This window comes from Lepisma saccharinum, chromosome 27 (assembly GCF_977018435.1).
Source record: "Lepisma saccharinum chromosome 27, izLepSacc3.1, whole genome shotgun sequence".
Classification (NCBI taxonomy): domain Eukaryota; kingdom Metazoa; phylum Arthropoda; class Insecta; order Zygentoma; family Lepismatidae; genus Lepisma; species Lepisma saccharinum.
This window is the reverse complement of record NC_139255.1, coordinates 6113338-6138454: the sequence shown is the minus strand read 5'-3', so window position 1 is coordinate 6138454 and position 25117 is coordinate 6113338. Positions and strand designations below refer to the sequence as shown.

Genomic DNA, 25117 nt, shown 5'->3' with positions numbered 1-25117 from the left:
GCAAACTTTCATGACGCGAATGAATATCAGTGAATTCCACAGTTCGATAAGCTCATCAAACGTAGGAGTAAAGTTGCTGTGGCTGAAATGACAACTCACAATCTACGCCGCCTGTGCTTGACTATTAAGAGATAAATTGAAGGCAGCTCTTGGAAACTGTAATTGTATAAATGTAACACACACAAACAAACAAACAAAGTATCACCGAACAACACCAATAAACTTTCACAGCATATAAATAGGGACATGAAGTTTTCGTTAAATTTTTCTCTAAATTTCGATGTTATTTTTTTTTTACTGTAATTCGGTGTTATTTTTCGCGGTTTATGGCAAAATTCGGTGTTATTTTTGCATGCATTTTTAACGTTCCTTCTATGCTTAAGATTTTTACATTGTTTTAGTTGTGGGAAATTAAGAGAAATTTTAGTTTTAATGACAAAAAGAAATATGGTTTACCTTTGTGAGGAATGAGCAAATTGCTTCCATTTGGAAAACAATCTCATCAGCCAGTAAATATGAAATGTTTATTGAATGATAACATCTTTTAACACAATCATACACATCACATTTCCCTAAGAATGCCAAAAAAAACCTCTGCGACCTCAAAATACAGTTTTGTGTACACACACATACACTCCCCGCCCCCTCAACACACAACAGGTGCTGCTCCATGAAAATTTTCCTTATGGAAGTCCCCCCCCCCCCCCGAGAGAATTCTATTCCTGGACAAGGTTAAACATTGTCAGTCATGTCTGTGCCAAACTGCAATAAATGAAGCGTACCAATCTCTCTTGAAAGAAACTACATAGGTTGCTATTTATGTATCCGGAACTGGCAACATTAATGTTGCTAGGTAACATCTAATATATCCATCGTAAAGTTGGACATTTCTATTGTATATGTACCAGAACGTTGTGCTTACGGATGCTATTTTTGTTTGTTCCAGGGACTTGAAAATTTCATCGGAGGCCAACAATGGAATTAACTCGAGAACATTTCCGAGCAATGATTTTCTACGACTTTCGACGTGGATTATCTCAACAACAGTGCATCGATCAACTCACTTCGACATTTGGCGATGAAGCACCATCTAAAAGCACTGTATATCACTGGTTTAGGGAACTCAATCGTGGCCGCCGTTGGCTCACGGACGAATCTAAAGAAGGCCTCCAAAATCGGTTGTTTTGCCAGAAAACATTGATGCTGTGCGAGAACTGATAATGCAAGATCGTCATGTGACATATCGTGAGATTGAGGCATCCCTGGGAATTAGTATGACTAGCATACATAAGATATTGCATGAACATTTAGCCGTGAAGAAGATTTGTTCACGTTGGATCGCGCATAATTTGACAATCGCTAAAAAAAAAAAAGCTCGTGTCGATTGGTGCAAACAAATACTCACAAAATACAATCGTGTGCTTCAAAAGCCGTGTATAACATCTACACAGGTGACGAATCTTGAATCTACGTGAAGAATAAGTTACGTGGTCAACGATTTTCGACCCCAGAAGAAGCGATTTATGCGTTCAAGATCGTTTTCGAGATACCTCAATCGGAATGGACAAAGAGCAATGAGAATTGGTTCAAACGTATGCAAAAGTGCATCGATCATCGTGGAGAATATTTTGGAAAACAATAAAACCATATTCAATGATACATATTTTTTTTTTTTTGTTATTCTGGATACATAAATAGCAACCCTCGTATTACCAGTTAGACTACAAATGACAGAATAGCGCTTCAGGTAGTTCATTTTTAACAAAAGCGTATCTCCAGTTTATATTGCATATCTCGCGACGTTTTTCGTGTTAAAGTGTAAAATTCAATGTTATTCTAAAATATGGCAGAATTCGCGTTATTTCGCGATTCTGAAGCACCGAAAACTTGCCTCCTTTACCTACCAAAATAAATTTTAAACACTTTATTTTGCTTTCAACAATTTGTTGGTGTTATCGTTAAAACGAAAACTTCACATCCCTACATATAGGACATTGAGACCAACAACTTTTCTTAGCTAGGTTTTTGCTCATTGTGGGTTCGTTTCGAAGCTAGGAGCCTTCGAAAAGCTGCATATCCTATATATGTGCAACTTTACATACACACACACACACACACATGGCGAAAATTAATGTTGTCCTACTCAGAGCCACCTGAAGCCTGTTCGAGACAACGGATTGCGATGAAACTTAGTCTAGAGGCTATGAAGACCATGGGGAAAAGAAAGCTGACGAAAAAATTAGTTCACATTTTCACCACCAGGTGTAAATGTGGCGCGTACAATTAAAATTTGACTGTGAAACTGTGATTGCTTACATTCAGGTTAAAATTTTGTTTATCGGGGAGTCGGAAAGAACTGTTGAACAAGAAATATGATGTTTGCCCTAATGGCTTCTGTTCTCTGTGAAGGTTCGTGGACAGACACGATTTGTTGAAAATACGGATATCGAGACTCGAGACAGGCTTGTCGGGACTGAGACGGTACTAAGAACGAGACAGATCTCACATACGAGACGAGACTCTGCCAAATCCCTTCTCGAGACACGATTTCTATCTCTCCCCACCCTCCTTGTCGATTACTTTCAAGGTCATCCACTTTCGTCCTGACTTTCCTGCAGATCGCTTACCATCAAGTCTTCCAATAGGAATCCTGCAAACTCTTTCCTCTGACATACATAGTGGCCCCACATAAGTCTTCTTGAATATTTTTTTCTAATAAAATACTAATGGAATGAATATGAATTATGTAATTTAGTAATTCTTTCCACTCACCTGTTGCTTCATCTTTTTTTCTGAAGATTTTATTTTCGAAAAATCAACATTACAAGGCATAAATTACAGCTCTATAGTGCTGTCGTCGAAATGGTGACGCAATCAGTTGCTTACCATGTAATCCAGCCCCTGCGTTGCCAAAATGTATTCCGTTCTTTTCAGTTTCAATTGCTTGTATCACTATAGAGGGGAGAGCCTTACACAGCGAAAGCAGAGACGGTTTGCTGACCATATAGAATGATATAATATCTTTTTAAGTGGATGTTCAATTGCTTTGTTGATTTGTGGTCAAGTATGGAATTATGTCAAGTTATAGTCGACGCACTAGCTTCGTTAACGACCGGCTGGCTTTGGAGTCCACGGAGCGCGCCACCAGCTGCAACAATCACAGTCAACGCACAGTGTAGCCACACATCTACTCTCCACATCTACTCTACGCGCAGTCATGTGACTGAGACTCCACGTGAAGTAGACGAATAGAATAACAGCTGAAGATTGAGTGTGATTGGACGAAAACAACTCGCCCGCTGCTTAACCCCACCCACGTTCGTGGCGGCGGCTTCCTTCAGTTCTTGGACGTTAACGAAGTAAATGCATGGACTTTACATGATTTCTAGTTATGGATTAAATGGTTGTTTTATTATAAAATCGATTATGCTTGCATTATTATCTTACAGTGGTAATATAGCAAGAATTAATATTTAACGTTGTTGAACATTTTGACAAAGAATGAAGAAGTAAACATATGACTGTCCACTTTAGTTTTCGAATTGGTCGCAGTCTTTCTCTTCGTGGTACGACTGTACCGTAACGAAGCGTAAGCCTGTACTTTTTCTAAAAGCTTAAATTTGAGCAAGGGTCATTCACTTATTCTACCAGCTGCCTACTCTTCTTAGGCATTTCAAATATGCAAAGTCAAGTGCTAACAGACTTCCTGGAGTGTTGATGTAGCAATCATCTCACAGGTAAACAGGCAGTAATTTTGATAAGAGAATCGGAAGTCAAAACTTAACGAATCGGCACGGAGAAAGTCTCCACTGCCAGAGTGACAGAGGAGAAGGATTTTTGGATTGATTTGGAATAGTGAACAGCTCGTAATTAGCCTACCCTCACCATGTATGATTCAGGTTCGAAGGTTTTAAAGTCCAAGTGTTGAGTGTTTGCCATTACTAGTTCTTTATTAGTGTATCTTGTTACATTAGTACCTCTTGCACCTTACCACCAAGCTCACTATGAGCAGCAAGTTACTCTACTGTCTAGGATGAATGATTAAGTGAGCGTCATTCCCAAGAAGATCCCTCATAATACCTAAGGGTATGATACGGTACTCCAAAATACGATACAACATTTTGAAAGTAAATTATAACTAATTGATTGTCTTGCCTCCAAACTATCAACAATCTTGTATTATGTTACCATTGTTGTTAGAAATAGAAAAGCAGTAATCTGTGTATTTGCTTGATATGAGTATTCTGTGCATGTTTTTTTGAGGTGAATATTCTGTGTATTATTTTGCGGGATTATTATTCTGTGACCAGCAAGAGAAATGTCATGTTGACTGTGTGTGAAATTAAAGCTTAATTTACTTATATTGGTGTTTCGTTTTTAACAATTGTTGTCATCGATGTATCTCTGCTAATATCCCCTACTATTATAGTGTCAAAAAGGATCTTTATTTTCTTTTACACGCAATGTTTGTTTCTTAACGATGTGATGTTTTCGACGTTCAACCGCATTCCCAATATTGCTTAGCAAAATGCTGTAAAAACATAACAGTGGGTCAAGCCAAGTAACAATCATTTATGACGCCATTCTTTGTTGAATCAATTGTTCTTCTTGACGCACTTAATGTCCACCCTTGACTAGATTCAATGTAAGCAGCAAACTTTGTTGGGACATCACCGTTTCTTCACAATGGGATCTGAGAACTGAAAGATAACCACACGTTTCGAAGTCACGGATAGATATGTTTATTGCTGATTAATAGTGAATATTTCACAGGTTGTAAAATACTTACGCGTTTAGCCGTAGGTGCACTCAGACTCTTCTACCCTAAATGTTTTGGAAATGAAGAATATTTAGCCTTCATTAAAGTACTAGGGACAATAAAAAGGGAAAATGTGAACAATAGGAAAGGATAAGTAATAAAACTGAAAGTCGCAATTAATATCATCAAGTGAAGTTTGTTCACTGTAATTAATGTTGTACACTATAAACTTTTATGCGCTTAATCGTGTGGTATAAGGAGATAAGTTGATATATACTCGTTGAACATCCTTCAGAGATCCTGTTGGGAGTTGGTTGGCCATATTCGAGGTAAGTGGGGCTGTTCTATTGCTTTGTGGATTCGATTCCTTTCGTTCCGTTCACATAAAGGAATCGATTCGTCCAACACGTTCCACTCCGGCCGTATCGTTCTTTTGCGGAATCATGATTCCTGGAATCGTCTCCTTTCCTTCCAAGGAACGAAGCGTATGTTTCCTTCCTCCGTGCTATAGAAGAGAAGGACAGGAAGATGAGAAAACACTTAGGCTATTTTGCACCCGTAAAGTTATACGGGGTCCAGCCCCTTACCATAACATGTTGTGTAACTAAAATATTCTGTATTCGGTTAAAAGCTGAGCCTGTAAATGGGCACACAGCACACACAAGGACAAAAAAACAGGACAATAACAGAAATATACTGGCCATAGAACCAGACGTCAGAGCCTCGTTATATTGTTGAATGTTATTGGCTAATCATCAGGTAGATTGTAATCCAGTGCCATCTGTTGGCATCTTAACTAAACACCAATATTATAGTATATATTAATATAAAAAATATGAAAATGTAAAGCTATATAAAATATAATTCCCTAATAACTAGACATAAAGTAAGTCGAATAACATTTTATTACAAATAATAATTTTAACAGAAAAATATAATACTCTCACCTTAAAATGAACCTTACTAACTCCTCAACTTTCGATAAAAATGCATATTCAATAAGAATTTAATCCTCCGTGATACAAAGGTACGATCATTAACATCTCCTATAATAAAAATTAATATTTCATATATTTAATAAATTCCAACACTATAATCTATCACAAACCTATTTATATATAATAAATATATAACCAAAAAATATAAAATTCCTTTTCATACACAAATCTATCCATCTGTCGGCAGGTTATGTAGAAATACATAAATTGTCTACAACGGTATTTGCATTTGAATTTTTGGGTGGGTCAGCACTTGAGGCTATTTTGCACTCATGTTATACTGTGTCCAGCCCCTTACCTTACCTAAATTAACTGTAATGTCGTTTACTAAAATATTAAAAACATTAAAACATTCTGACTTCGGTTAAAAGCTGAGGTTGTAAAGTGGCACTCAGCACACATGTGGACAAAACATGGACGCCAGAGGCTCGTTAGTCTGCAAAATACAGTCCAGGGTGTACTACGTGGATGGGTCACCCCTTACACCCATAGAGCTTTGTGCTGACGACCGCTTAGAAATATACAGGGTTATTCAAAATTATTGTTGGGGTTTCAATAATTTATTGGAACATATGTCCAGAAACAATTATAATATTTTACGCCAATTTTCTGCCACTATTGGCTAATCGTGACGATAAGGATGAGCAATGATATGATAAAGGGACACTCACAAGGAAAACCCATGTCCTGGGCGAGATTCGAATCCGCGGACCCTGGCTTAACATCGGTGCCAAACGGTTACTTGTGTTCTTTTTCCAAAGTAAATGCATTTTTATTTATTGTTTTTTTTTATTTAAAATACGTAGTTATGTCACTTTTTATTCAAATTCTAAAGTTTCCCGCGCATATAGCGCCGTGCCATGAAGGCACGTTTAGGGAATGTGGATGTAAGGCCATTCTCGATCTCGGCCATTTTGAAGGTGATGTGATCAGCACCACGCTCCGGCCGCCTTTACCCACCAGGACATCGCCTCTCCCCAGGCTGTTTGGAGCGACTCACGCAAACTAACGGCTTCAGACCTCATCCCTAAGCACAGTATTTTGCACAAAGTTCACATGAAGTAAAGCGGATTCTTCTTTTTATAAATGACTGAAGCACGCGTATAACGTGATCCCACAAAAATAGAATTGTGTAATGTAACAAAGTAGCAAAAATTATCTGCCAGCAGCTACTAATTTGAAGAACACAATGTACAAAACTATTGCAAAATATTGAAATTAACTGGATATAATATAAAAAGTAACATATAAATATTAATTAGCTGTACGTTTCTATATAAGTTATATTAAAGTACAATAGTTTTATGTAACTGTCTCCTAATTATTTGGGTATTACATTAAAAAATGATAATATATAGTATTAAAGTATCCTGACATCTATTGACATTCTTTGAAAATTATAATTCAAATCTCCTATGAGCGTTGTCAGTAATACAAGCATGTGCAATCAAAGGGTTCTGGGTTCGTACCTGGTGGAGGCACATATTGGTTCGGATCGCACTTTAAACTGTAGGTCCAGTCCCGATTAGCCTTACTGTCCATAAAGTGGACTTAAAAACACAAAATCAAGCACGTATTGTCGCTTCCTTTCTCTCTTTTTATGTGTTAGATGAAATGGATCACATAAAAGCATTTGGCGAGGAGAACAAGAGATGTCTTGGTAAAATAGTTTTTTTTTAGATGCACTGGATGAGCGAGTTGGAGATTTCACATCGAAGCGACAGGCGACATGTGTCGCTTGTGAAATTCACCAATCGAAGGCAAGCTTATGCGGCTAGTTATGTCACTTTGGTGTGAGCCTTTGCTGGTTGGCAAGTGTTGCGTGTCGCTTGTCGAAGGATGTATTAACAATTTGTTATATACAACTGAAAGATTATCCATTATGGATATTTTGTTGGTAGGAATCGTGAAAGAAAAAAAAGCAACTCTGTGACATACACATGTATTAATGTACAAGTTACAAAAACCTGTCTGACCCTGTGACATACACATGTGCACATGTTACAAAAACTTGTCTGACTATGACAAACCTTCGAAATAATCTCCCGCATTGTCCACAGCACGCTGCGCATTAGGTCCCGTACACAAGCTGCCTTATGTGGCCTTGCATTATCGTGGAGTATGATTGCATTACGCAGTAGATCAGAACGCTTCTCCCTAACGGCACGTCGTAGATGTCGCTGCAGGAACTCTTCCACATTGATGGCAGCGTGTTGTGGACAATGCGGGAGATTATTTCGAAGGTTTGTCATAATCAGACAAGTTTTTGTAACATGTGCACATGTGTATGTCACAGGGTCAGACCGGTTTTTGTAACTTGTACATTAATACATGTGTATGTCACAGGGTTGCTTGGGTTTTCTTTCATGATTCCTAAAAATAAAATATCCATAATGGATAATCTTTCAGTTGTATATAACAAATTTTTAATACATCCTTCGATTGTCGAATTATTACTGGGTTGCCATGACTTACTCCCCAGCCCTCGTATATCTTAAATAGATAAAATAAGGTATTGTTCCAAGATGACAACAGTTTGTTGGCAATTGTTAGGTTACATTGGTCGATATTTAGCTATGCATCAAGACACACCCTCCCCGTGTGCAGTCGAGGGGGGAGCCCGGGCATCAGAAGGGTGCATCGGGGAACGATCAGTGGCGTACGTAAACCAGTTTTCAAGTTCTTCAAATACTTTACTTAAATTCAGGTTTAGAAGCTGGTTTTAATAGTTTGCATTATACCGGGTGTTCCATAAATAATTGAGGGGTTATTACAATTTATTGCAAGTAAACTGTTGTACTTACGTTAATGAAACCAGTCCAAAACGATCAAGGAACGTAAACAGTTTGTGCGTGTATGTATTGGAAAACTGAGAGTTCATATCCCTGCCGCTAGGCGACTCAAATCACCCACATCACTCATAGTGTTTGTGCAATGTTTTTTGTCCTCAAAATCACCGGACCTTACACCGTGTGACTTTTTTGTGGGGTTTCATCAAAGACAGGATATTCGTCTCACCGATGCCACGTGATATCGCAGCCCGAAGGGAGCGCATCATCGCAGCGATGGACGCTATCGACAGGCCCTGTTGATGCGAGTGTGGCAAGAACTACACTATCGTGTCGATTGGTGCCGTGTCACCCATGGTTCACACATTGAACATTTGTAGGTGTAAATAAAACTGTTTGACTTCCTTGTTCGTTCTGGACTGGTTTCATTAACGTAAGTCCAATACTTTACTTGCAATAATTTTTTGTAAACCCTCAATTACTTATGAAACACCCGGTACCTATATAATGAGCAATCCATGTATTAAAGATAAATGTATAAAAATGTATGAAAAAAGTTGGTTAAGGAGGTTTACGTGAAAAGTACGCCACTAGGATAAAAGAAAGCTGTTTCTAGCCTAGATTCTGCTGACAACAGCGCATCTAGATCAACAGCGCAAAATTTCATAATTTTGGAAACTTCAGATCACATTAATTTATGACAGGTTGCATTTTGCAAAACGCTTAATTTTTGTGTAGTAAATACGGTATGCGCCAAAATATACAGTACTGAAACTCGCGCATCTCGAACACGTGGTTGCGTTTGTCGACGGGGCATAGATCCAGCTGCACGTGTTCGCAGTAGTGAAAAGAAAGTTGTGTTGTGCAGTTGTTGTTGGAAATGGGTCTCTCGACGGAGGAAAAAGTATTCATAGTTGAGCATTATTTCAGCTCATACGGAAGTGGTCGTGAAGGTGGACCGAGTTTGAAAAAGGTGACTGGTCTATATGCAACCCAAATGACAATCGTCCACTCCACATGCCCTAACCTAACCTAACCTTAGGTTTCCTGACAGTTATGCAACCCAAAAGGCACGATTGTTATTTGGGTTGCATATAGACCAGTCACTATATTGTAACATGTCTTATACTTTTGTTCATCTTTTCATTTCAGTACTGTATATTTTGGCGCATACTATACTTCAAAAGCCATAAATATCAAACAGCTTGAACAACTTCGCCATTTTTTTTCTATGGGATCTACGGTGTTTGTAGATATGATATTCTTCGCCTGAGTGAATTAATTTCCTTAAGAGGAGAGTTATATATATATACATTGGATGTTTTGTATAAATCATCAGACCGTAACACGAAAAAGTTGGTTAGCGAGAAACTTTTCTGTTTGTCGCGATACACGTGCACACCAAGCGAGAAAAGTGTTGACCATTGTTTGAAGTTATTTTTAGAATACATTGTTACTCCCCAGTACCTTTATTCATTGCACAATCTTAGTTTGTTTACGCGGGCTGTCTCGCGTATCAAATTAATTGCGCGCCACCGAGGTTACAATTCAGTTGCAGGCAGGTGCCCCGGTTCGTAGGAAGTGCAGTGCGCTGTGTGATAGCTAATTGTGGATTGCATGTAAGTTACATATTTCGTTTAATAATGGATAGAGAAGCAAGCTGGAAAAAGACGCAGTATTGGTAAAGTTTGAGGTAAAGAACGCATAATAGTTATGTGCGTGCTAAATCACTTTTTAAAGTCAATGAATATCAGCAAGGCGGTTAAGACAACGGCTGATGTTACGGAGTGTTCTGAACGTCTTATATACAGAATACGAAAGGAAGAAACCGAAGGTCCTCTCAGAACACTGGCAAAAAAGAAGTCGAAAAGAATGGGGAAACAGAATAATGCCAGAACGAGAAAATACAATTGAAATGGGTCCATCAAGATAAAGATTGTTTGGAGGATGTAACGTCATTACGAGACGAGGACAGTAGTTACGCTTAAGAGTACGTGAGCACACTTCATTACTTTATTTTCCGTAAAAGATATATCTTAATGTTTGTTTTTGCATTTATTTAATTCTGTTTATTCTGTTTATGTAAAGAATACAGCATTCAAAGAAAGAAGTAACAATAGTTGCGTGTATTACACATATAATGCAAATGTAAAATAATAAATTGTTACGTCGAAATATAAACATTTACATGCAAATCTTGAGGTAACTATCGTTTTTCCCAAACTACATCAAATACATAGATTTTGAAGATTTCCTATACGGTATTAAGGAAGTAAATTTTTCGAAATCATTAGCGATTAACAGCGACTCGATGCTCCTCCGTTTGTTGATCTGGCAACGCCGCGCTCCATTTAACCCATACTGACTTTTAAGGTCGAGACGCTCTATGGTACACCCCAGAAACTGGTAAAGTTCAAGCCCTGATTCGAACGCCACTTTATTTCAAAAAAGTTCCGAAAGATCCGTTATCCTCTGATTGATTGAATTGTTGTTTTAAGTCCACCTTATGCACAGTAATGCTAATCGGGACTGGACCTACAGTTTAAAGTGGGATCCGAAGCACTGTGTGCCTCCACCGGGTATTGAACCCGGGACCGGTTATCCTCTGACAACCATATGTCATGTCTACGTGGAGCCCAGTATATCCTCCCCTCAAACCTTTCCCACCAATAGCGTCCGTTTTAGGAACTCATAGTACTTGTCAAGTCCACGTGGAGTAAATGAAATTTTGCGAATTCACTTTCCTTAGAGATTTCATAACGTGAGGTTGCGGTTATCTTTTCTAGGCTGCGTTATTGTGTTGTGCTATTTTCTTTATATACAATGTGGAGATCTTGGGAGTGCAACGTTGTCGCAGTTCGTGTTGGATATCTAAACACTTCAGGTATAGCCTGACAAGTTAAGTCCCGATATGCACAGACCGCTGCGGAGCACTTCCTATTACGTTATCCTCCCCACCACTCTTCGACGTACTAGTCTGGCCTTGAGAGTATGAGTGGTGCCAACTCAGCAAAATTAAGCTAAAACAAATATGACAAACTATTTTTACTGTGTAGATTGACGATGCCGGCTCATATCAGTTTATCAGTGGTTCATTTGATTTAATCCGGTCTTTGAAAATGCGTGCGGTGTGCGGATCATAAACTGTAGTATTACGCACGCGCGTTAACGTTTATAACGAAGAGAAACTACTGGGCGAATGACTTCATTTTCTGAATGCGACATCGAGCAGTGGCCTGTTTTTTTTTTTTAAAAAAAAAGCCGAGTGGGGTGGGTGTTCTGTTGTTTATCGTCCAACAATCGCTACGAGAAGGCAATCTGATAACATGCTTGCCTGTGTTCTTTTTTAAAGCATTGAAACGTTCTTGCTCTTTACTCTTGGCTACATATTTTTGAAATGCAAGAATCAAATCATGCCGGGTCCAACGAAATCCACAATCTTCTCTGGAAAGCCGCTTAGAGGACAGGCCAGAGAAATTGTTTACAATGTTCCAACATATTTGCGAAATCAGAAGGAGTTACATAAACTTAAGTATAATGTTGTCGAGTCCACAAGCGCCGCCAAGGGAGTATCTAAATGGATGGTTTCTCAAGTTTTAAAAGAATTGGATTGGATCGATTTGTTGTTTTAAGTCCACTTTATGCACAGTAAGGCTAATCGGGACTGGACGTACAGTTTAAACTGGAATCCGAACCACAATGTGCCTCCACCGGGAATCGAACCCGGAACCCCTTGATTACAAGGCGACGACGCTACCACTGCGCCATCGGGGAGGCCAAGTTTTAAAAGAAGGAAAAGAGTCGTTGGCGAAAGGTGAGCTGAATTTCTGTACTCCGACAGGTAGAAAACAGCCCAGGAAAAAGCGAATACAAATTTCGTTCAAAATCCTCAGACCATTCCGCTCCCTCCAGGTTGCAACACTGCGAACAAACGTCGCTGCGAAGAATGGAGTGGGGAAATGTGGGGTGAGATGCGCAACAGCTATTTGCAGCGTCTTGTTTTTAAACTTGTCAAGTTATAAAAGTAACAACAGAGCTTCTCAGGAGAACAGGCGCTGGCTCGAAGCCAAATACGAGTCCCGTAGGCTTTCTGTCGAGCTATGTCAAAGATACCGAATTGACGTTCGAATCAGGACCTATACGATACGTTGCAGGCCAACGAAGCTCTTGCCTATATACATATAAGACAATCCTCTGTAGAAATTGTGTTGTTTCGTTCATATGTATTTGTGATTTTCACTTCATCCATTTCATCATATCATCATCATCCTCATCGTCGCGATTAGCCAATCAACATTTCCTGAAGATGAGAGCAACGTATGCGCTCAAATCGTTGAACGGCTGGCCCTCGTGGCGGAGTGGCACATCGCGCTACGACGCCAGGGGTCCCAGGTTCAAATCGCGGCCTGGGCATGGATATTTGTGAGTGTCCGTTCATCAATTTCATCATATCATCACTCATCCCCATCTTCGCAAAATAGCCAAAATTGGTACAAAAAAGCAAATCAATCAATCGAAACAATGAACGCAACGAAAATCAATCTGCTTGAGACAAGTCAAGAGTTTTCTATATGAATATATAGCAATCTCCGTGATTCTCAACAAGGAAAACTATTCTTTGAGACTGATACAAAGTATTTATAGTTTGCAATATATACATTTTGTTACAATGTAGAGAAATGCAGAAATTCCAATGCAAATTCCATAGGTTACCTTTTCCTGCACTCCGGTCCTTCATGAAATGACGTTCGTATCACTATTCAGAAGGAAATAACTACTCAAAAGCATTTCTTACATTCATCCATTTTCTATTGATTTGCATAGAATGTGGGAACAAAATGAAATATCATTCTTGTCCATGTATGCAATCATGATATTGTTGCAATGCTCTGTATCGAAACGATTGCAACTATTCAGCAATTCTAAAGGGAAGTTCTGTCCTCAAAGGAACCATACATTTAAAGAAAATATTTGAAATTTTATATTTCCTTACAATATACGAGGAATGTAAGAGAGATAACTTCCTGCCTGTATGCTCTAAATGGTATGTTGTAAGGAAATACATGGTTATAACTTCGGACCTAATTTTGAGGGGAAAAAATCGAACTTGAAATTTAGCTTTGGGGGGAGGGGGGCTCAAGTTTCCATCCCTTAAAAATAGTGTCCAGGTTTATTTGTTAAGTAATTGTGGCATTTACGAAATCACAAATACTACTCTTTATTACATTGTTCCTCTAACTTGTAAATTTTAATAAATCTGAATATTTGGGGGTGAGTGCCCCCTTGCGTCCTCATCTTCTCAAATTAGCCAAGAAGCGAAGTAAAATAATGCAAATCAATCAATGCAGTTTCAATATGGAATTGCAACTGCGTCTTGACCCAAATTCAAGAGACAAATCTAGCGTTGTGTGTCTGATAAATGAGGTAAGGTTTTTCGGGGAGATTCATAAACGACTAGCTAATTGCCCGGCGTTGCCCGGGAATTTATTTATCCCGATTTTTTATTAGACAGGAAAATAATGAATTCTAACTACAGTGTTGCTTGCTCAAAGGGTGGGTTCACCAAAGAATTTAGCACTCCGAAAACTATGTATTCGACACTAATGTTGGTCATTTTTTACATTTTATTTTTCACCACCTCTCACCCCCATGTCGATAGGTGATGAACTTCGAGATGAACGGCATTCGTAGTGTCACTATTCATCTTAGCGACCCCGAAATCTATGGATTCCACACTAATATCGGTCGTTTTCGATTATTTTTACATGTCACCCCCTTCCTGCCCCACCCCTAGGGGAGCCAGGGGTGTCTTACCCCCACAGTATTTCTTTCTAGATTGCAAGTGATACGTGTACCAAGTTTGGTTGCAATCGCTCCAGGCGTTCGAGAGTTATGCCGGAAGCCGGACCCTGTGACCGAGCGGTTAGCACATCGCGCTGCGACGCCAAGGGTCCCATCGGGCTTGGTTGTTTGTGAATGTCCATTCATCAATTTCATCATTTCATCACTCATCGTCGTAAATTAGTCAAGATGCACAAAACGCGAAGTAAAATAAACTAAATCAATCAAATCAGATCAGTTGTGCCGGAACAAACACACATCCATCCATTTATATATAGTATATAGAAGATAGATTGGTGAAGAATAAAAGCTGCTCTCAAGAAGATTTGTTCTTCTGATAAATACTTCTGACACTCCTCAATTTCAACGTAAGACTAACATCAAAGCAGAGGCGTCTCGTGAACGCATGCGGTGCATGCTGCGCATGCGTCAATTGTGGGAAAAAGGACAGCTTGCTCTGCGACGACATTAATGAGCATTTCTACATTCTAATTTCTTCATATAGGAGAAGTATTTATTTTACACGAGAGCGCTGAGCTAAGCTTATATTACATTTCTTGGATCTGAAGTGACGCATACATCAATTGTGGGAAAAGAATTATTACTTTATTTCACTTCAGATCCAAGAAATGTATGAGCGCTCTCGTGTAAAATAAATACTTCTCCTATATGAAGAAATTAGAATGTAGAAATGCTCATGAATGTCGTCGCAGAGCAAGCTGTCCTTCTTCCTACAATTGACGCATGCGCAGCATGCACCGCATGCGTTCACGAGACGCCTCTCCATCAAAGGTTGATCAAAAGTGATCAGAAACACTAGGTGAGTTCTTCCGAGATTTTAATAATTAATAACTTTCGACAACGGAAGATCATATTTCACTTATGATGTATCATTTATGTGATCCATCCTTCAATAAATAATAATAGAAATAGGTCAATTATAAAAATAATTTTATAATTAGGCCTAGCCGATTTTTCAGGAGGGTGTAAATGACCTCCTTGGGATGTTCCGTTTTTGGGTCAAAATATTATGGTCACCCGAAGCATTACGCCTACAGTCAAGTCAATGGCGGATTGTAACAATGCATTTGCAATTATCTTGGAAACATATATTTTACGACCCCATGTTTACTGAGACATTTTTTCTTCTACTATCGTGTCCTTTTCACCGTTTCAGTGTGCACCTTGTATAAACCGGTTGATCTCCAGTGGTCAACTTAAGGCGAAATGGGAGATTCCGTGCTCGTAGCGAACACGTGCTTTTAGCGGAAGGAAAGGATTTGCAGGTGCGTGCTGTTAGCGAACACACAAACTTGCCCTGTCTTGTTTGGCGTTGAAAGTGGTCAACATGCAAGTGTTGCCAGTGATACCTTATAATAATTTTGTGTTTGAAATTAGCTAACTGAAGGATCCTCAACAATTTAGGTTAAGTACGTGAAAGTTTTTGTTAAAATATTGATAATTTCATCTTCCTTAAAATCAAATTTTACATAGAAAATGTAAATGTTAATCAACCTAGGTTACATTTTGTACAAAGGACATTTTCCTAAGACATTTGTAAATGTTATTATCAATTTTCAGTTGTTCCAAAGCTGTTTTTTATAAAGGAACAGAAAGATCCTCTCCCGCCCGTTTCCTACAATGTTCATCTCTTTTATTCACTTCCATTTCAGCTATATTTGGCTCGTGCGAATGTACTTTTAGACTTTCCTCTAGTATACTCTGTCCCAGCTAACTGTGGAGCAGGCAAACGAAAACAAGTCTTTGCGCAAATAGCGTCGCGAGACGACTCCACCAATGAACACGTAAGAGGAACGGAATTCCGTGGAGTGGGGGAAAGCGACTGCAGTTACCAGCCTTCCCAGCAGCGCGTCCTGCTACGCTCTGCCCACTCGATTTCCTCCCCTTCTCTTCCGCTATGCGAGGCCTTGCTCCACAGTTAGCTGGGACAGGGTATAGAACTCCGACTTTTGTCTTCAGTGACCCCTTACACTTCTCTTTCTTATCTTTCGTACATAGGCATGTCACCACGCCTTTCGCCTCGCGTACTTTTCGGTACTGGTAACCATCGTACACCAAACACAAATTCCCGTACTCCGTTTTAATGAATTGAGGATTAAAAGTGGTAAACGCTGCAAGTGCCAAAAGCTAAAGTGTTGGGAAATCGCATCGTTCCGCACATCAGCCCGTAAGAACGTTCACGCTAGTGACCTCTTTACACGCCCTTTGAACTACCTAGAGGGCTACCAACCACATTTCACGATTACCACATTATAAAGCATTGCACATTTCACAGTTTAACGTGGAAAACGGTGTTTGAATTATTGTGGCACTTACAGCGTTTACCTATTTTAGTCTTCAATTATATTTCATTCTGGTATCACAATCGATTGAAGAATGATCAGGGGTGAGTTTGGTCAAGAGGCACCAGCCAATGAGGTGTTTCTCGACGCACGTTGGCTCATCACTGGCAACACTTGCATGCTGACCAGTTTCAAGGACAGATAAGACAGGACAAGTTTGCGTGTTCGCTAACAGCACGCACTTGCAAATCCTTCCGTAACTGTGCTCGCTAAGAGAACGTGTTCGATATGAGCACGTTCGCTAACAGCACGGCACCAAATGGAAAGTCCCCTTTCGCCTTTTCCCGTTTCGCCTTAAAACCGGATTGAGGGGGAAATACATGGGAGGGATATTCCAGAAATGACTTTTTAATCATTAATTAAATATGGTGGTAATTCGTAAATATGTCAAACTCATAAATTAATTTGTTTAATATGGAATAAAGATGAAATACCACAAGAGTGGAAAGTATCCATAATTGTTTCTGTGTTTAAAAAAGGTGATCAGTGAAACAGAGAGTAAAATTCGTGTGGATATTAATATGTCTGACAAATTTACAATTCATGATGGTTTAAAACAAGTAGATGCATTATCTCCATTGCTCTTTAATTTTGACTTAGAATACGCTGTTAGGAAGGTAAAAGAAACTAACGGAGGACTAAAATTAAACGGCATGACTCAGTTGTTAGCATATGCAGATGATGTAGACTTATTAGGGGATGATATAAATACAATTAAGAATAATGCTAAAATATTTTTCAAAGCCGCTAAAGAGATAGGTTTGGAAGTTAGCAAAGAGAAAACTAAATATATGCTTACAGACCGAAACCAAGTGCTAGATAATAATCAAAATATAATTATTGATAACAACTCGTTTGAACCAGTTTCCAAAATCAAGTACTTAGGAGTAATACTAACAAATGAGAATGATATTAAAGAGGAAATAAAAAGTAGGCTTAATTCAGGAAATGCATGTTACTTCTCTCTTCATAAACTTTTGTCTTCTCGTTTAAGATCTAACAAACTAAAAGTTAAAATATACGAAACAGTAATTTTGCCTGTAATATTATATGGATGCGAAACTTGGTCCCTTACATTGAAAGAGGAACATAAATTGAGAGTATTTGAAAATAAGATCCTTAGGAAAATATTTGGACCTAAAGGGAATGAGGAAACAGGTGAGTGGAGAAGGTTACATAATTTAGAACTACATAATTTGTATTCATGTCCAGATATTATTAGAATAATTAAATCAAGAAGACTTAGGTGGGCAGGCCATGTGGCACGAATGGGAGAGGAAAGAGGAGTTCACAGGATTCTTGTTGGGAGACCTGATGGTAAGAGACCTATAGGAAGGCCAAGACGAAGATGGAGGGACAACGTTGAGATGGACATAAAGGAAATCGGTAGGGATGGGAAAGAGTATATAGATCTTGCTCAAGATACGGACAGATGGGAGGCCTGTGTTGTTGCAACCATGAACCTTCGGGTTCAAGAAGGCTAGAGAGTTAGTTAGACTTTTGCCGATCGATTAATCACCAAATATAATTATAATATAGGCATGCTTATCAAATCAGTTGTACTAAATATTTGGTAACTGACACAGTCTCCATTTCTCTGTGGCTTACCCAATGGCTTCCCTAGCTGCTCCAACAATAGGAATGTACAAGTGTGCACAGGTGAGAGAGAGGAAATATCAATTTATTCCTCCCAAACCTTCACTGCACCATTTTGTAAACAACAGTTTCACATGTGTGTGCGCACAGGCGAATGGATATGTTTAGAAACGAAAATATCCTCGTGAATTATTTTCCTCACTCCGGTTTTAAGGCGAAACGGGAAAAGGCGAAAGGGCAAATTTCCCATTTCGCCTTAAATTGACCACTGTAGATTAACCGGTTTATATATGCTGATAAGTAGACCTAGGATTTTTATGTAATATCAAAGCACAAAATATGTACATAATATGTAAAAATAATTGATAAAATATGTACCTAAATATGTATTATCAAAGAATATGTAATATTAATAAGAATCGAGTATCCAAGCAGAATTCTGCTAGATATGTATTTTATTTAAACATATTCAACATAATTTTTAGGACATAAGTTGTTCAAATTAAAATTTGTATCAAATTTATAAAATCAAAAAACACAGCAACGTGTACCAATTTTGTCAACTATTCATTACTTATCACATCACGAATTATTGTATAATATGCAAATATGAAAGATGGCTCTTTCTAACTTTCGAAACAAATTGTGAAAAGAAGCATCTACAGAGATAACAATCGGATGAAAATATATAGCTACTTTCGTACTTTTTGTACAAGTGAAGGGAACATATTGTGTAACTCGCTACGTACACGAAAGTAGATTTCTTGTCCACAGATGGCACGTTTATAGGTTATTTGCCTAAACCTAAAAGCGAAACGAAAATATACAACCTGAAAAGAGGGGCGGGAGGAGAAACTTCAGCATATTTCGATAAATAACAGTTCCCCTATTTTTTTTTGTCTTCAACTTGTCTTTCGAATTTGCAGTTAATTCTAGGTGGCCGTAAGCACTATGCATCTCATTGATTAGAAAATATGGCATCACATGAGGCACAAATTTTCTTCATGTTTCAGAGATCGAAAACCTAGGAAAAGGATCAAGATAGGAAAAACAATTACCGAAATATGTTGTTTTATGTAAAATAAATTTGCAAATATGTAAAATATGTAATATCCTGGCAAATATGTAACATAAAACTCATGCAAAATCATGCCAGTTTTATAATTCGTTGACATTTTCCAGTTCAAGGTATGTATCTAGAAAGGAATAGAATATGTAATTACATACAAATCGAAACGGGATAAGACGAAACGGAAAAACACGCTCAAGAGAAAGCTGGATAGTCTAATGAACTGATCGACCCTCTGCTATTCTATTTTAATTCTTTCCGACCAGAAATAATACAAATAATAACAATAAATATATAATAAATGTATTAGTTGGGATTAACCGACAGAAAATATTTAGTTTGGTAGCATTGAAGATTAATACAATTACTTTAGCATCATTACTATTAAGTGACATTGCATAATAATTAAATGGGAAATAATACAATCAAAACCACACTCAATAAGTATTCATTTTTAAGAATGATATTTTTTTTTGCATCTCGTGTCAACCATAACGTTAAACGACCACACATGTTCCCCATATATATTTAAATCATGAGATGATGTTGAGGTGACATCTATTGTTTGATAAGTAGGTAAACAAACACCAATAAAAAAATGTAAAAATTAGTATTAAAACACAGCATAAATATTGTAAAGTTATTATCCATATCAGTGATTTCTTGTATTTTAATAAAAAAACACTACAACATAGTATATTGTTTATTGTAGAGAAATTCTGAGCTGAGCAAAATGAATGGAATCGCGTTGTTTTCCTGCATATTGATAATTTACTGTTTGGAAATATCTGCAGATCCAGCTGGTAAGTCTATTCATTTTTAACTAATCCTATCTAGCCTAGGGGCCCTAAAAATATAGCACGTTACATTAAAATATCTAGCACAGAGGTTAGCCATATACAGGGTGAGTAACCTAAAATTACCATCGGAAATTATTTCGTGAACAACAATAAATATTGAAAAACTTTGACAGGCATAAAGTTATGAGAGGGTCTAATAAAATTAGCAGATACAATACGTTCAACCTCGTAAGAAAGTACGATTTTCACAACAAACTTAGTTTTTTGTTTTTTTTTTAAATTGAAATCCCATCCCCGTTTGACGTCATTCGTGTGTCGTAACAAACATGTTTCTCCTTTTAACTGTACCAATTTACAATCAGAAGGGAAAACATGTTGTTACTACACACGAATCAACGTCTGAGATGCATGTTACAATTACTTGAGAACTACTTGGTATATGCCAGTGTAACAAACGCCATTTTAATGAATATATTTTTCTTACTTTCAATTGAACTAAAATTAATATGGGGTTGCCATTTAAAAAAGGAAGTGTGTTTCGACAATCGTTCGTCCTTACGTAGTTGAACGTATTGTATCTACTAATTCCATTACCCTTTCTCATAACTTCATACCTGTGAAAGTAGTTTTGGGTCCGGTGTTCCATTCTACACCCTCGATTTCGGAAGTTTTTTTTGTTTTTTATGAAGATTATGTGATGCTAATTATGAAGAACGAAAGTTTGGAGTGCGAAAACAAGTATTTACGAATGTACAGCCGTTTGAAGTTGAGATATTGTCGTTTGAAATTGTCGAGTCCAAATTTGCCACCGATTCCGGGCTCCGCTCCTGGGGTAATTGACCTACCGCCCCCTACCGCTACCGCGGCCCCGCCTTTATCTATAGAGTCGAAAATGCTGGTTTATGCAGCAAAAACCCCAAGGGAAACTAAAACGGCAAACTTAGTGAAGCATTGTCGCTTGCAAACAGCTAAAAAAGTGGGGGGAAAAGACGGTAAGATACACAAATATTTTGAGGTAGTCAAATTTTCTTGTACCCTACATATAAAATAAGATGCACATTTGGGGGTGAATTCTTAAATATTGTCACTTTTTCCTATCCCTTGTTGAGAGGTGTTCCTTTTAATTCAACCTCCCCCAGCCTGACAGCCTGCCCTCACCCTCATAGTTATGACTCGCCCTCCTTCACCCGCAAAAGTATTCCGGAGTGTGAACACTTCTGTGTCCGCCCCCCCCCCCCTCCGCATCATCATCCTCACTGACAATGTGAAATCACACTATCATATGCCGACATTCGACATACCACTTCCGTTTTTGTACTTGACTTAGTGAGAAGTCTTGAGGCTGGCTACAGCCTAAAAACGAATTTCTTCCGCAGCATGTAGTCCGTTTTATAAAAGTACGCTAATGCAAGAAAGACGTGTAAATTACGTTGGGATATACATTTTAAAATATATTTTCATTAAAGGTTTCTCTTTATAATAATAACACGTGATGATTGTATAAATTACAACCGATCACGTGAGCAGCAAGAAAATAGCGCCAGTTTCGAACATGACGACTTCCATGCATGCAGGAAGGTCTCAGAGTTTCTTTCGGAAATACAGCCGTTTGAAAAGTGGCGAGAAGCAGGTTGATCTTAACGTGTATATAACGTTGTGTCGGTGGTATCCTGAGAAAGCAGTGAAATTAGTTTCCAAGTGTAGTTGTGTGTCTGCGTCTTTCGTTTTCGGTCTGGTCAAAGAAAGGAAAACGAACGGTCAAGTTGTGAGTCCCGTGAATAAACACGTTGTTGCTCGCATAAACAAGTACACCGATTTTGAGATAAGCGCAATACGGCGCAAGGTGCATTCGCATTTTTCAATCAAAGAGCTAGCTGTCCACTGTGAAGAAGATAATGACACATTTGTCATTAGTTCTAATTTGATTTTTGTTATTTAGCGTCGCTTTTCTTCCATTTTTGGCTAATCCCGACGATGAGGATGAGTGATCGTCAGATGAAATTGATGAAGGGACACCCGCAAATAACACCCATGCCGGGATTCGAACCAGGGAACTTCGGTCGCGAGTTCGAAAGTCGCCACCAGGCAAGATGTACATTTTAATTTTTCATTTTTTACATGTACATTTAACTCCCAACAGGTCATCAGTGAAACACTGCTTATTCCGCGTCGTTTGACAAACTGTATATCTTTGCACCTTGTGGCTATGTGGGGTATTTTATTTTCATAAGTTGGCAACACTGTTAAGGTACACATGCTTTTGTTTACAGAAGGTCTTAAGTTCTATGATTCTCACTTTAGTAGCGAGAGTGGTAGGGCTAGCTATGGGCTACTCGACTTGGCAGACTCTTCCAACGTTGCCAATATAACGTTTTAGGCAAGTCAACAAGGGACGATTTTGGGGTCCTATAAGGAAGAAAAATCAGGAAAAGCTAGAACAAATTTTATTATCTTCCTAAAAGGATTCTTAACAACATATTAATTTTGCACCCCTGTACCACCCCAAATTTGGCCGCCATCTTTGAAAAATGGCGCCCCAAATTAGTGTTTTGCAAATATCTCGCTTGGAAAGCACTTTACAGCAAAATGGGTGATGATGAAAAATAATCTACATAACATTCTCTACAAAAAAGGTTCTGCGCATTTTTGTTCTAAGAAGCACCGTTAGGGCGCTAGAGAAACGAGTAATGTCACTTATTTATCTCCGCTTTATTTTGCAAGATCGAAAGACAAGGAAACTTTCTTGCAAGGTAACTTGAGGGTTTATTTCTTATTAAAATACCTATTCTAAATGTATGACCCGCGCTAGCTCAGTCCTGTTGACCTCCGTGGCGGAGTGGTTTTCACAATAGGCTGCAATGCCAGGGATCCCGGGTTCGAATCCCGACTAGGATATGGATGTTTCTGTACGTCCGTAATGAGAAAAGCCCAGAATATTAGTAAAAAGTGATATGGTGTGAACGTTGAGCAAATGGTGAATGACTGGGAATACTACCGCATAGGAGTATTCCTTAAAAAAGAAAAAGGAGTCGTTAGGACATCTGACTACCACGCGAGAGACTTGGGTTCGATCCCCGGCGGGGAAGAACGAAGATTTTTTCCACCTGTTCAAGCGGCTCCGGCACCCACACAGCGTCGTATAAAGTGGGTACCTGGAGGAAACTTGGGGGTAAAGGCGGCCAGGAGCGTGGTGCTGATCACATCATCCCCACCTTCGGCCGTGCTCAAGAAAGTGTGAGGCCCTAACTCCACACCCCCAAACACCACAGCTCCGCGCGAGACGGAACAGAATTGCGTGGTGGAGGAAAAAAACTACTGTAGCTTCTAGCAGTTTACAGGAGCTTGTATTGCTTCGCTCCGCCCACTCGCTTTCTCCCCTTCTCTACTGCAATGCGCGGCCTTTCTCCACAGTTTCCCCGGACAGAGTATAGAACAGTGTCAGGTTTTGAACAAGTTAATCCTTGCAATGTTCACAGATCACTGAACACTTTAGTCCAATTTTCTACAGCTACAAGGCCCCTTGTGGAAACTTGAAAGCGTTCACAGAATATAATACGAAGAAACTCTGGCGGTGCAGCTTCTTTGTCTGTTGATACTATCTGTGAAACTTTCAGAGAGTTTGTTCAGAGGACTTCAGAGGATAATAAAGAGAAGGCTTTTTGGTTTTCCACATCCATACCTCATCAGCTACAAAGGGTACAGGACAGTTTGTACTCTGAATAGTCTTGTATTTTTTTAGTAAAATATTATTTTAAATAAAAACTCTGGATCAACTGGATACAATACATCTCTGATTTTCACTTCAGAAGTGACTGATCCAGTGATTATCTCTGTTATTTCGTTCAAACATAACATTTACCAAATACTCAACATTGAAGACATTCCAACATCATGAGCAGCCGAAGGATTGGTTTTCTTGTTCCCTGTTAATCCTGTAATTATTGACTATATACCATCAACATCAGGGAATGATGGGTGAGAGAGAGAATCACTGGCAAAAGAACTGGAAGTCTTTGTTTATCCCTTGATATAAGAGACTTTCGTGCATCGACATGCAGCTCATCTATTTTATCTGTGAACTAGTAGGCATGCCAAAAATCCACTTGGTTAACATTGAGTCAGTCACTTCTCTGCCATCCCCCACAACTCTTCATGTGGCACATCACGGCTCAGTCGTCATATCTGACCAGATCAGAGACCAAAACTTTTGTGATCGTGTTATTGTGGTTGGAATTGTTTTTTAAGTCTACTTTATGCACGAATAAGCTAATCGAGACTGGACCTACAGGTCAAAATGGACTCTAAACCACCAAATGTGCCTCCACCGGGTATCGAATCTGGGACTCCTCGAGTAGATTGGCGTTTTATTGTTAAATAGCCCTTTGGGACAAAGTCAACATGTTCCTTAGATACCTGACTTTCCAACCAAACAATTTATCTCCCGCACACAGGTGGCATTAACCCATTTCTTATAAAGTACTGCTTGCAATGATAAAAGCAATTGAACCATAAATGACATTCTTAAAGAAATAACAAATGTACCAAGTCCAGTTTTAGAGAAGAGATATACTGCAAAACATCATGGAAAAGGTGCTTCCTTGACTTCCCCGCTTGCAAAACGGGGCGGGAAAATAACGTAAAATTTCTTGCTCATCTAGGACCAAAACGGAGCATCCTAGAAGAAAAATGCACAGAACCTATTTTGTAGAGACTTTTATGTAGATTACACCCTGTAACACGATTTCTGTTCCTGTGTAGTGAGTTTTATTTCCTAAAGGCTTCTGACTGGAAACCATAGAAAATGCCTATTATTCCCCTCAAATTTTGTTTTTGTGACCAGGACAGTGTTATTTTTTTAATTTTACCTGTTTTCAATAAGAAAATATACGAATTCGTTGTAAC

The 25117-nt window shown here is 38.7% G+C and overlaps 1 protein-coding gene across 1 annotated transcript in view; it reads left to right on the top strand.

Annotated features, from left to right (window-relative positions):
* Positions 1–2387: 2387 nt before the first annotated feature.
* Positions 2388–25117, top strand: part of LOC145979942 (uncharacterized) — a 66970-nt gene continuing 44240 nt past the window's right edge. Inside the window, exons 1-2 of the mRNA XM_083112887.1 lie at positions 2388–2409; positions 5026–5088. Of these exons, the coding sequence (XP_082969013.1) occupies positions 2388–2409; positions 5026–5088 (85 nt within the window). The remainder of the gene's footprint in view (positions 2410–5025; positions 5089–25117) is intronic.